General features: G+C 43.5%; 1 protein-coding gene across 1 annotated transcript in view; it reads left to right on the forward strand.

The window, feature by feature from the left end:
• Positions 1–664: 664 nt before the first annotated feature.
• LOC107379380 (forkhead box protein O6) overlaps positions 665–11,907 on the forward strand; it is a 42,243-nt gene continuing 31,000 nt past the window's right edge. Inside the window, exon 1 of the mRNA XM_015950106.3 lies at positions 665–1,320. Coding sequence (XP_015805592.1) covers positions 832–1,320 — 489 coding nt within the window. The 5' untranslated portion in view covers positions 665–831. The remainder of the gene's footprint in view (positions 1,321–11,907) is intronic.

The following is an 11,907-nucleotide window of genomic DNA, read 5'->3' on the forward strand; positions in this document are numbered from 1 at the left end:
GAGAGAGAGAGAGAGAGAGAGAGAGAGAGAGAGAGAGAGAGAGAGAGAGAGAGAGAGAGAGAGAGAGAGAGAGAGAGAGAGAGAGAGAGAGAGAGAGAGAGAGAGACAGTTTTATCATCCTGACAACTGGATACGAGATTTGATTGCTGCATGGGCTTTTTAATTTTTCTTCTTTATTTATATATTTTTGAACCTAGGCAGGAGAAATGATCGATTCGTCACGTGCACGCGCCTCTTCATTATAATTGCAGACAGTTGGGTGCTGTTAAGGCTGAATGGACTTGAATATGTCGCTGCCAGCGTAATCCGCGCAGAGTGGAAGATTTAATAATTCACGGTAATCACGCGTTATCGCCTCGGTGGATGCTCTCTGCGCAGCTCTGGTGATCTTTTTCCTTTTTCCCCCCTTCCCCCTGTTCTTTCCCTGGTTTTTCCCGTTGTCTCCTGGAGGATTTATCGACGGCTGCTCCTTATCTGAAATATCATCTGTTGCTGCAACTGGATTGAAGAGCACCCCCTCCCCTCCTCCAGTGACTGAGGTTTCGTGCGTGAGGAGCGTTTCCCCGTCTCTCATTAATCCACTCCGGTTAAAATGGACCAGAAATTGTTATTACTTTTATTACTTCTGCTATCTCTGCACGCGAGGCTGTGATTCGGCGTTCATTCATCATGATTGCCCCACTCTGCTGAATTGGCTCCATTGATTCTGACTGAGCTGAACGGGCGCGATACGAGGCAAATTCCAGCGCGAGGTGCTGCTGAAGACAGTTTATTTTATTTTTTAATAATTTTTATTTTGCCTCTATTATTTTATTTTCAACTCGAGGATAAATGTTGATGATGGAGGAGGACGAATTGGACGCTCATCAGGTTGATTCGGATTTCGAGCCGCAGAGCCGGCCTCGCTCCTGCACCTGGCCGCTGCCGTGTCCGGAGGATTTCCCCGGTGGACACGAGGTGAGCGGAGGGCTCCCGCTGGCCAGCATCAAAGTGGAACCGGAGGACGTGCCGGCGTGCATAGCCGGACTCGTGGGCGGAACGCCGGCGGAGCTGAAGCATCCAGCCGGCGCCCCGGTACCCACACCGGCGACGCACCCATGCTTGGCCGGCGCGGCGCTGGATGTGACCGGATCCCTGCGCAAAGCCAAATCCTCGCGGCGGAACGCGTGGGGGAACCAGTCCTACGCGGATCTCATCACCCGCGCCATCGAGAGCACCCCGGACAAGAGGCTCACCCTGTCACAGATATACGACTGGATGGTCCGTTATGTCCCCTACTTCAAGGATAAAGGCGACAGCAACAGCTCAGCTGGCTGGAAGGTAAGAGACGGACCCTCACGAGCCCTGGGCTTTGACGTGTTCATCAACGCTAATAGCCTATTGATTATTATTCCCTGAACCAATATTCTCTCAAGCCCTCGTGCGTTACACATGTAAGCGCGGGATTCCGTGTCAGTTACGCATGACTGGTGCCATGCCTTATCTTGTCTTAGTTTATTACTGCCGTCTGTCACTAATAGATCTCTGATGACAGAAAGGCAGAGACCCAAGACTCGTGCGAGGAGCTTCTGTTATCCTAACGTGACTGATGTTAATAAAAAGGACCAAGGGTTTGGAAAAAGCGCACAAAATCCTCCATCAGAATCACTTTTAATGTCTGCATGTAAATGCATCACCTCTTTCGTCACTTTTAAAAAATGCAAGTGTGACTCAACAGATTGACACTTGTGGAAGGTCAGCTGTCCACACGATGTAAATATTCACAACTGACCACATCCATACTGCCTGGCCGGCTGGATGAGAGCCTAACCTCCTGGACATGTGCCCATGTTACCAGCCTCCTCTTGTTTCTATTCATAGCCATCTGAGGACTGTGTGCGTGTGTGCGTGCGTGTGTGTGTGTGTGTGTGTGTGTGTAGTGGGATCAGAGGGGCAGCAGTGCTTGGCCCCAGCCTTTAGAGTTGATGTTTCTCAAGTGAAATCTTTTCCTTAAATATTAAAAAAAAAAGAAAATCAGCCAGGATTTTTCATGGTTGTTAATTTTTCCTGCTCAGTTTGTGAGATTAAAAAAAATCTTGTCTCAGGTGCGTCTGAGTCTTTTAATCACACACCTTAAGAGTGACACTTTAAACGTGTCCCTTTTAAACTCAGCTGACTGTTGAGGTGTGCCTCCAGGTTTCATTAGCTCAGCGCTCACCCCTGCCATCTTCAACCACACGGGCCTCTTTACTTAAAGTCCCCTTCTACTATGTATGAAACTGCAAATTATGGCGGTAGTCTGAGCTTCTCGGCTATTTCGGTTTGCTGGCGAGACGCGTACCACTCAAGGTAATGAAGGGGATTAGGTAAGTCATTTAAAGGAGGTTTCCTTTAGTGTCAGTGGCCACAGGTGGAATGATACTGTAAACAAGTCCCTAAATGCATCTTTATAGTTAACATTTATAGGAAATATTCACACTTGGCTGCAAAGTAAAGCCTCATATCCAACACTGCCATGCTGCTGGATAAAGTTTGTCTTAATAAATAGGAAAAACGTTTAGTTTGCAGGACTTAGAATGCACAAAGAAGTCCCTTTAGTGTTGATTAAATGATTTGTGAACCATGACCTTTAAGCCACAATTTGCTCTAATTGCTATTGCACAAGCAGCCAATTAGCAGCAACCTTTGAAAAAGTTAAAATGAATTTCATCCCTTCAAATTCTACCTGTGCAAAAAAAAAAAAAAAAAAAAAAAAAAAGACAACAAATAAACAAACATGTCCCATTTTGTACATTCCAAGTCTGGCAATTATATTTGACAGCAACATTAGCAACTTGAGAAACACTCCTTGTGTCGTCTGGAACCTTTTCATCGCTGCCTTGCTTGAGCGAAAACATGCAACATGAATCTGTCTGCTTTTTTTTTCCATTTAAGGGAAAGATAAAAAAAAGAAAGAAGAGGGGAGTAAGAGAATTGTTGGTAAAACGCTCCAATGATGAAACAAAATGAAATTAGATGGAGCATCTTTGGAGTTTATTGCGAGTCTTGAAGGCAAAAGTTGGACTGAGGATGACGTAAAAGCAAAGACTGCGTTTTATTAAACCGTGGCCACGTTTCAACTCAGAGGCTCTTAAAAAAATCTGGAAAAAGTGGCTCTGGTTTCCGTTGGAGAGGATGTGATGCCGGCTTGTTGCTGACGGGGCCAGGGCACCTAGGCAGCATCGTTAGGATCCTATAAATACCAAACGGCTTTTGACTTCTAGGAAGGCAGGAGTATTCTAAGGTCACTGCTTTCTAATCAGCTTCTTACTGGAGGGGGAATAGGCAGAAGTGTGTTCTCCTGAACCTTGTTGCACTTTAGGATTTTAGTCACTGATGCTGTGAAGAAGTGGCAGCTTCGCTAACGTGGATTTCTCTGAAGCTGTAATCTGCGCTGAACCGTTGAAATGAGCTAGATCCTAAATCGCCAACTAACCTTGCACCCTCACTTCCCATTGAGTTGCATGATTCACTTGTGCGCACGTTTCCATGCATTTTGGCGTTCATGCTTGGGAGGAGCACATGTCAGTTGCAACAAAGCGTCAGGGTCGATGGCGCTCTGTGTGTCTTTCTGGGGGCCACTGCGCGGGGGAGGGGCTGTCTGCATCTATAGGCGTCTGTGTTTTAGCTCGCTGATTGGTCTGACAGCGTGCCACTGTGGTGAATGGAATACATAGTCTCCCTATTGGCTTCATAATGCCTGTAATGATGGAGTAGCACTTGATGTTGGGATTGCCCCGTAGGCGCCAACAAGTTCATTATCTTCCAGGGGGTTAGATGAGGCCATTGTTGCGCTGAGGGGGGGTTGCTTTATGGTATACGCCAGCGTGGAGGGGTAAAGGAATTCACAGGTTGCATTTAGCATATTAAAGTCGAGCTGTACGGTAAACGCTGCTAGAATATCGGCACGTTATGTCATCCTCGGGAGCAACTGCAGCCGCAAAGGAAAGAGGATTTTTCTTATAAGTGAAGATTTCCCTTCTGCATTGTTACAGATCCGAGGCTTTTTCTGGCACTCGGACCAGTTGGATCCCAGCGGATTGTGCAGCAGGTCAGCGAGAGTGCCAGGCAGCCGTTCAGACGCTTTAATCCAAAGCGACTAGACTGTTATTTATATATCGACTTTAGGGAGAGTTCTGCGCAGGGCCAGCAGGGCAAAAGGTCACTGGGGCTTCCTTTTAATGACAAAAGTCAGCCAGACCTTCAAGAGAGACAAAAATAAATACATAAATAAATAAAGAAAGAAAAAAAAAGTGGCAGCAACTGTGTCAGAGTTACAAAGAAAGACAAAATGCCTCCGGGGAAAGTTCGAGGAGAACAGTGAAGCTGTCAATAGACGTATGTCTCGTCTGGTTGTCTGTTAAAGCACGCAAACCCCTTTTTCACCGGTAGAAGTATTAATAAAAGGACAAGATCTTCTTTTTGTCTAAAGGATTTATGGGTAAAGAGGCAAACGGACTCTTGTAAAGCTGTCACGGTGATCTGGCAGTTTCAATAGACGTTAGGAATGAGGAACATTTGTGATAATTGAATTAAAGGAGGGCAAGTTTGGCCATACGCGGAGAAACGTGAGTGACGCACAAATGTGTCACGCGTTGGTGGTGGAGTAATCTGAGGGGACGAGTGTTCTCCGCCTTGGCTCAAAGTGAGACAGAAACATGCATACGCTCACTCGGGATGGGAGCACATGATGCATGCTGGACAGATTTATGGTGCAAGATTATCAACACCTCCTTTTACCTGGAGCCAATTTGGGTTCACGCGGTAAATTTCTCTTCAACTAGGGGTATCCGATGCCAAGAAGCCCATTCTCTGCCCCAGCAGCCTCCAGGCAGCCGTGACAATGAATTTCTCACTGAAATGATTAATGTACATGCAAATTACCAAAGTACGGGCATGCATTCAAATATGGGAGACAGCAATCAGGAGACTGATATGAAAAACAATTTTATTTTTGCCTTTGATATTACTTTAGTGACTATATCTCCTAGATACCCTTATCTCATTCCATCTCCCAGCGTTTTCTCTTGTGCAATATCTATTTATCCATCAGACATTCTATACATTTTTTCTGTCTAGTGGTTTTAGGCGCAAGGGCCAATTGAGGTGAGGAGTTGTTCCCAAAAGGAGCTGTGGCGTCAGGATTTTGAGCCTTAGCCATGATCCAGACTGCCTGGAGCAGCGCGCCTCACCTTATCTGGGAGAAATCCCCCATCTCACATCATCTCAGATATATTAGGATAGCAAAACTGAATTTTACCCCAGATAGGCTTCTCTCAGAGAGGTGAGTGACTTGGGAACATGAGATTGTCAAGTTTCAAAGTGGACACAGTTTAAATGTTAAACTTGTTGACTTGGTTCTTGTGTGACTTTCTCTCTGTGGCAAAGCAAAAAAGAAGTTTTCTTCGGGCTCGCTCACAGACATTCCCTGAAACCACGCAACACCAACGCATCCTTCAAACCACCCATGGAGGAACGCTCGGTTCTGGTGTGGCGTAAGAGGAGTGGGGGCTGACCATGAGGGGAGACAACTCTGTGGCATGGCTTCGCCACCCTAATTGTTTTGAAACCTGCCTGACTCGTGCTGATTGGTTCACAGGGAAGGTGTGGCTCGCTTTGTTAAACGCCTGTAGATTCTGAGCGAGGACAAAATGTGGCGTGCATTTCATTTTGAGGTCACCTTAGGCTTGACGCCATAGACATTCAATTCAGAAGGGAAGTCCTTGAGTGTTACGCCACTGCTGGATGATGAAAACAGCTCATTTCCTTGAAACTGACTCGAAGAAACCAGAGAAGCTCAGTTTATTAGAAGACGTGTGGTTCAGAACTAGTACCACATCACTGTAAAGCAGGAGGGAAATTCCTCCTGCTCGTGTCTGGTTACCCCACCCGCCACATTCTGATGACAGCAGCATCCCTGTGACTTCTTCTAGTGCTATCATTCCTTATGTAATCTCAGCTCACTCTGCTTTTTAAGAGTTTGAGGACACAAATAAACATAGTACTTGCAAGTTGTAAAAAGATGCAATCGATTTATTTGCATCTGATAAACAAAGTGTCTCAGGCTGCTATTCCTGCTGTATAATGTGATATTCCATTTTTAAAGGTGTGGAACATTGAAAAATAGTCTCCTACACCTATCTCCTGCATTAGCTTCTTATAGAAAATAGTCGGTGAAACTCTAGGGTTAGAAAAGCCTGACAGATCTACGTCACACTGTCACTTAACATTCATGGACTCGCCCATCTTGACTCGCGACGGGGAAGGTTGTTGTTGGTTCAGCATCCAGGAATCACCAGACAACGTCCCGACCAGTAGAAGCTAACCATTGGCATTAGCAACTTCACCACACAGCAGAACTCCTCCAGGCATAGATTAAACATCCGTGTTGGAAGTTAGCGGTAGTCGCGTTGCTGTTGTCCAATCCAAGGCGAGATGTCCAAATATCAGGAAAAAACCTCCAAATCCTGCCATGTTAAAGTCTTGTTTTATTAAGCTTGTGCCACTCTCTGCTGCAGCAGACTTGTCCATGCTGATCCAAGGGCTTCTGGGCTTTTTTTTGCCCCGAGCACAGCTTGCAAGGCATCCATTCTTACCAGAGACAACTGTTATAAATAAAGCTTTGATTGATTGATCGATTGATTGATTGTAAATGCATTGATTAAACGAGGTTCCCACACCTTTAACCCATTTACACACACATGCAGAAAATAAACCAAAGTTAGAGGTTAAAGGGTTTGTCTGAAATAAATAATGCTTGGATTTACTTTTCAGTCTGGTAGATCATTGAAAAGCATGAAAAAAGGTTTAAGAAACTTGCTCGATAATACTGATTACCTACAAATAAAATCTGACAAAAAGGAAGATTTCTAAAGCAAAATATCCCCAGATTTTCTTTGTTGAGCAAAAATAAATTTAAATGATTAAATTGATGCTAGAAATGTGAGCGTGAATAAAAACCAAACTTATTTTTAGATTTTAGGTTCAACATTTCAACATCTTTGCTTTTTTAATGAAATTCTAAAGCTTCATTCTCACCGCAAAACACATCCTTATAATAATAATAATAAGCGCTATATAAGTTCAATGCATTTTCTAGTCACCCAAAGACGCTTTCACACACTCTCACATTCACACACTGCTAGTGATGGTAAGCTACTTGTAGCCACAGCCGCCCTGGGGAGGTCTGACAGAGGCGAGGCTGCCATTTGGTGCCGTCGGCCCCTCTGACCACCACTAACACAGGCAAGTTGGGTGAAGTGTCTTGCCCAAGGACACAACAGCAGGATACCCCTGGCGGGAGCTGGAATCGAACCCATGACCCTCCGATCATGAGGCAACCCGCTCTACCACCTGAGCTACTGCTGAGCCTTATCAAAGAAAACAATTACATTTGGTCACTCTTAGAGAATGGAACACCCTTACGTGTTTTTCCTCACGTGCCTTTCAGGGCTTCTGTACGACAGCGTAGTAATGCCACTAAAATAAATTAATAAGAAGGACAAGAAGAGAATTGACACTAGTTTGGAGATAAAATAAAATCGTGAAAGATGTCAAACACAAAATATGTAGGTTACTTCAAAAATTCCCAAAAGCAGCTAACTTTATTGTGTCCTTGGACTGTTCCATCCATCCATCCATCCATCCATCCATTCAAACTGCCTCGTCCTTACTAGGGTCACAGGGGAGCTGGTGCCCATCTCAAACAAACTTGTGATGAGGGAAACCTTAGTCCGTCAAATGCACATGCACGCACATACACAAATACACCCAGGTACAATTCAATAGTGTCTTATTAACCTGACAGCCATGGTGTGGGTCTGTGGGAAGATGCAAACCAACGTACACATGTGGAGTACAACATGCAAAAGGCAGTTCAAACTGGATTTGAATCGACTACCCGCTTACTGTGAGGCAACAGTGCTACCAAAAGTGTCACCATGAGACCCTCTTATGTTTCCATCTTTGTTATTATTACAACTGAGTGTTATGAGTAGAGACTGACTAATGTGGGTTTTTTTGTTGCCAATGCGAAATTGCATCAGTCATGGTCAACCAGTAGAAGATATGTGCTGCCGATTTTTTGGGCCAATGTAAATGACCAATTTCTAGACGTAGCAACGGTAGATGTACAACCTAATACAAATTTGAACAGTGAATTTATCCTATTTTTGAATCTTAATTTAGTGCACTGGCTCCTAACTGGAGCAAACAGAAGAGCACACATCACTCCTAGTCGGATGTCTCTGCACTGGTTCCCCGTCAACTTTAGAGTTCATTTTAGAATCTTGACTATAACTTTTAATGCTCCACACGGTTAAGCTCCTCCTTATATTACTGACGTGTTAAAGCCTTATGCTCCTACCGGAACCCTCAGGTCCACCCACCAGAACCTTCTAGAAGTTCCAAAGACCAGATATAAAAGTCGAGGTGATCACTCCTTCCAGACTGTTGCACCTCGACTTTGGAATGATCTTCCTTTATCCTTACAATTCAATTCAATTCAATTCAATTCAATTCAATTCAATTCAATTCAATTCAATTCAAAAATACTTTATTAATCCCAGAGGGAAATTGATTGCTGTAGTAGCTCAGAATAATAATAATAATCAAGTCATCAAAGAGTTATTGTATACTACAATGACTGTTGGCAGGAAGGATCTCCAGTAGCGGTCAGTGTTGCAGCGAAACTGAAGAAGCACCATTGACAGTCTGGACACTTAAAAAAAAACTGCTATAGACCCTTTTATTTAAAGTTGCTTTACCTAAATCTTTTATTTTCTGATCTTTAACTCAAATTTGTAATCATCTTTCATCTGTTTATGAAATATTATAATTTTATGACTTTAATTTTTCAGATTTTAATCTATTTTTGTTTTGAGATCATTATGATTTTATAACTGTGTTTTTTTTGTTTTGATCTATGTGAAGCACTTTGTGATTCTATGTCTGTGATGAGTGCTATATAAATAAAATTAACTTACTAATTGACTTACTTACACTGCTCAGTATTAAAATCAAACAGTTAATAAAAAAAAATCATGAACAGACCAAGAATCAAATGTACAAAACAGATAAATAACAAGGTGTGTTTAGACCATGTGTTATTCAGGAACATAGACATTAAAAAAAATGCCAGAATTTTAATTGGCTCAACTAAAATATCGACCAATGCCGATTTATTAAAAAAAAAAATCTATCAATCCAATATATTGCCCAACCGATATATCGATCTATCCCTGCTTTTGAGTGTATTTTTACTGAGTAAACTGTAAATACGATGTTTATTTTTTAAATTTATTTTGAGGTTGACAGATTCCTCACAGGAATTCAAAGAACTTCCGACATTCTCCGGTAAAACTCAGACTCCTTGTTAGTTTGTTGAGCCTTTGTGGTGCTTGAAAATTTGAAGCATTCGTGGCGGCATGCTTGTTGCTCATCTGTGTCAATGTGCATGATGCGTGATTGCGCTTGTGTGTGCAGATGTGAACGTTCCTCCCCGCTTTCCCTTTCTGAGCGTGTCTGTGTGTTGGTGTGGGTGTGTTGTGGCGGAGTCAGTGGTGGTGGTGGGGCTGATGGGCTCAGTGGGAGCTCGGGTCCCGGGGGAACAGCTCTCGTTAATAATTCAGACGAGGCTCATTATCAAGGCAGCGCAGATTTCTCCCTGATTCCACCTTAATTGCAGGCAGGCTGCTCCACTCAGGCAGGCGGTAGTCACGCTGAGTTGACTCTCTCTGTCTTTTTTTTTTCCCTTCACCACTACAGGGCCGCCTCTGTTCTGCCCCGTCTCCGGTACTCACCTCTATCACAGCGAGACACCCCTCGGCTAGTCAGCGTCACATTAACGTGCACCCTAATAACACAAGCGACTACAAATATGCTATTCATGTTTATAATTAAAGATGTGCTTGGTATATTTCCAAGTAAACCCAGAGCTGTTGGGCATTGCTGTGGAATGTTTTGATTTCTTGGCTAACAAAGAGTCAGTCGGAACGGTGAAAGTTGCAGATTGTCAGGCGTTAAAGCTCTCATCAATTGTTTTTTAATAAATGGTAAAAGGCCTGTATTTGTATAGCGCCTTCTAGGGTGCTACAGCCGCTGCCTTCTTTGTGTTTTAGCTCAGTAGCGGTAGCACCCCCCCCCCCCCCCCCCCCCCACCACCAAACCAATGGAGCGCTTGTGATTGGCAAGGCACAAGACTGTTCAGGGCTGCTGCGGCTCTACTGCTGAAGAAAATCCTTTTGCCTGTTTTAACGATCTGCCTAGATTTCTAGGCTGGTGGTGTGGAAACAAAGCTCTGGTGCTTCTGTTTTTTCCGGTTGGAGCAGTAGCGGACAGATAACGACATGATTTATAGTCTTACTCATAAATGTTCCTGATTATTCGGACATCTTGCCTCTGATTGGTAGAATCTCTTCTACCCTAACATAGCTGCTACTTACTACATGGCCAGGGGTGGATTGGCCATCTGGCGTACCGGGCACTTCCTGGTGGTTTGTTGCTAGCGGCACGGAGAGTTGTTCATGAGTTGCACCAACCCCACCCTCGCTCTGAGGGCTGGCGGGACGGAGAAATGCCAGGGCTGGATTTTTGTCTCAGTCCAGTCCTGCACATGGCCAGATTTGTAGTGTTTTGCTCCACGTTGCTAATCTTCTCTTCTCCATCTCTGGTTCGATGACATCAATTTGGTGAGACGAACATTTGTAGTTCTACATGTATTTTTACACAAACCTAAAATAACTTTTGCTGCTGTTCGAAAATACTAAAATTATAATTCTTCCCGTCAAAATGTGTCTTTAAAATTCACGGACATCGTATGTGAAACTCATGACACGGCAAACAGGGTCAGAAAATAGCTTTTATAGCGCCCTTGACTTGCATTCATGTTTTTTTATTTCCGGGGACTCGCGGTCTGGAAGTAGATGGGAGTGGCTTAAGCTCCTTATTTTCTGCAACAACGATGTTTTATCTCCTCAAATATCACAAGCCTGAATGAGTTTGGCTGTGTTGGAGAGTTACAAATGCTAACAGTTAGCTTCTGCCAGCTCTACTCTCTCCTGGACACTAAATCAACAAAAACCTTCACCTGTGGTGAGGCAAGATGTGTGAGTCCATGAATGCTAATTTTCAATTTGGCATAAATTTGTTTATCTAACCCGAACACTTCTTTGTCTCTTTTATTTTGGCGGCGTGCGCAGGAAATATGGGTAGAAGACTATTCTCAGATTCATCCAGCATGTGAAGCTCAGAGTGACTGATCCCTTTTCAAAAAGAACAAGTGAAAATCTCAGTGAATCTCCTCTTTTAAAAACAATAGAAGTAGTAAAAATTAATCCACATAATTTTTTGTTTATTGGTAAAACTAGACTTTATAGACAAAATACCATTAGTTCCAACTCTTTTAGGTCATTCAGCTTAATTATTTTAGCTGAGATAACATCTACTTAAAGATTAATGTGAAAAAATTAGCATTAATACCTTATGAAGCACTCTACCCTAATATGTTTTCCTTTCATTAAAGGCTTCGTGAAATATTATGATGGTGGGTTTATCCTTGAAATCGCCCATAGCGTATTATCATACTGATGACACCGTAGAAGGTGACAATAACACCCTCTTCATGCCCGTCTATAGGCTTATGTAATGCATCTTGTCTTCATACTGTAATTTACGCTGACTGATGGCTCTCCATTCAGTCCATTTAGCGAGGCCCTGCAGAGAGATCAGCATAATGGGTCTGATCTTGTCATACATGTATATGAATATTTCAAATCATGCCATTGTAACTAGATGGGGGCGCTTTAGATAAACAACACAGATGCTTCTTCCTCCTTGCCGGCGCTTTGAGACAAAGTGCACTCCGAGCCGTATTTCTCTCCCTGCCCTCAA

The sequence above is a fragment of the Nothobranchius furzeri genome, chromosome 5 (genome assembly GCF_043380555.1).
Source record: "Nothobranchius furzeri strain GRZ-AD chromosome 5, NfurGRZ-RIMD1, whole genome shotgun sequence".
NCBI classification, from domain to species: Eukaryota; Metazoa; Chordata; class Actinopteri; order Cyprinodontiformes; family Nothobranchiidae; genus Nothobranchius; species Nothobranchius furzeri.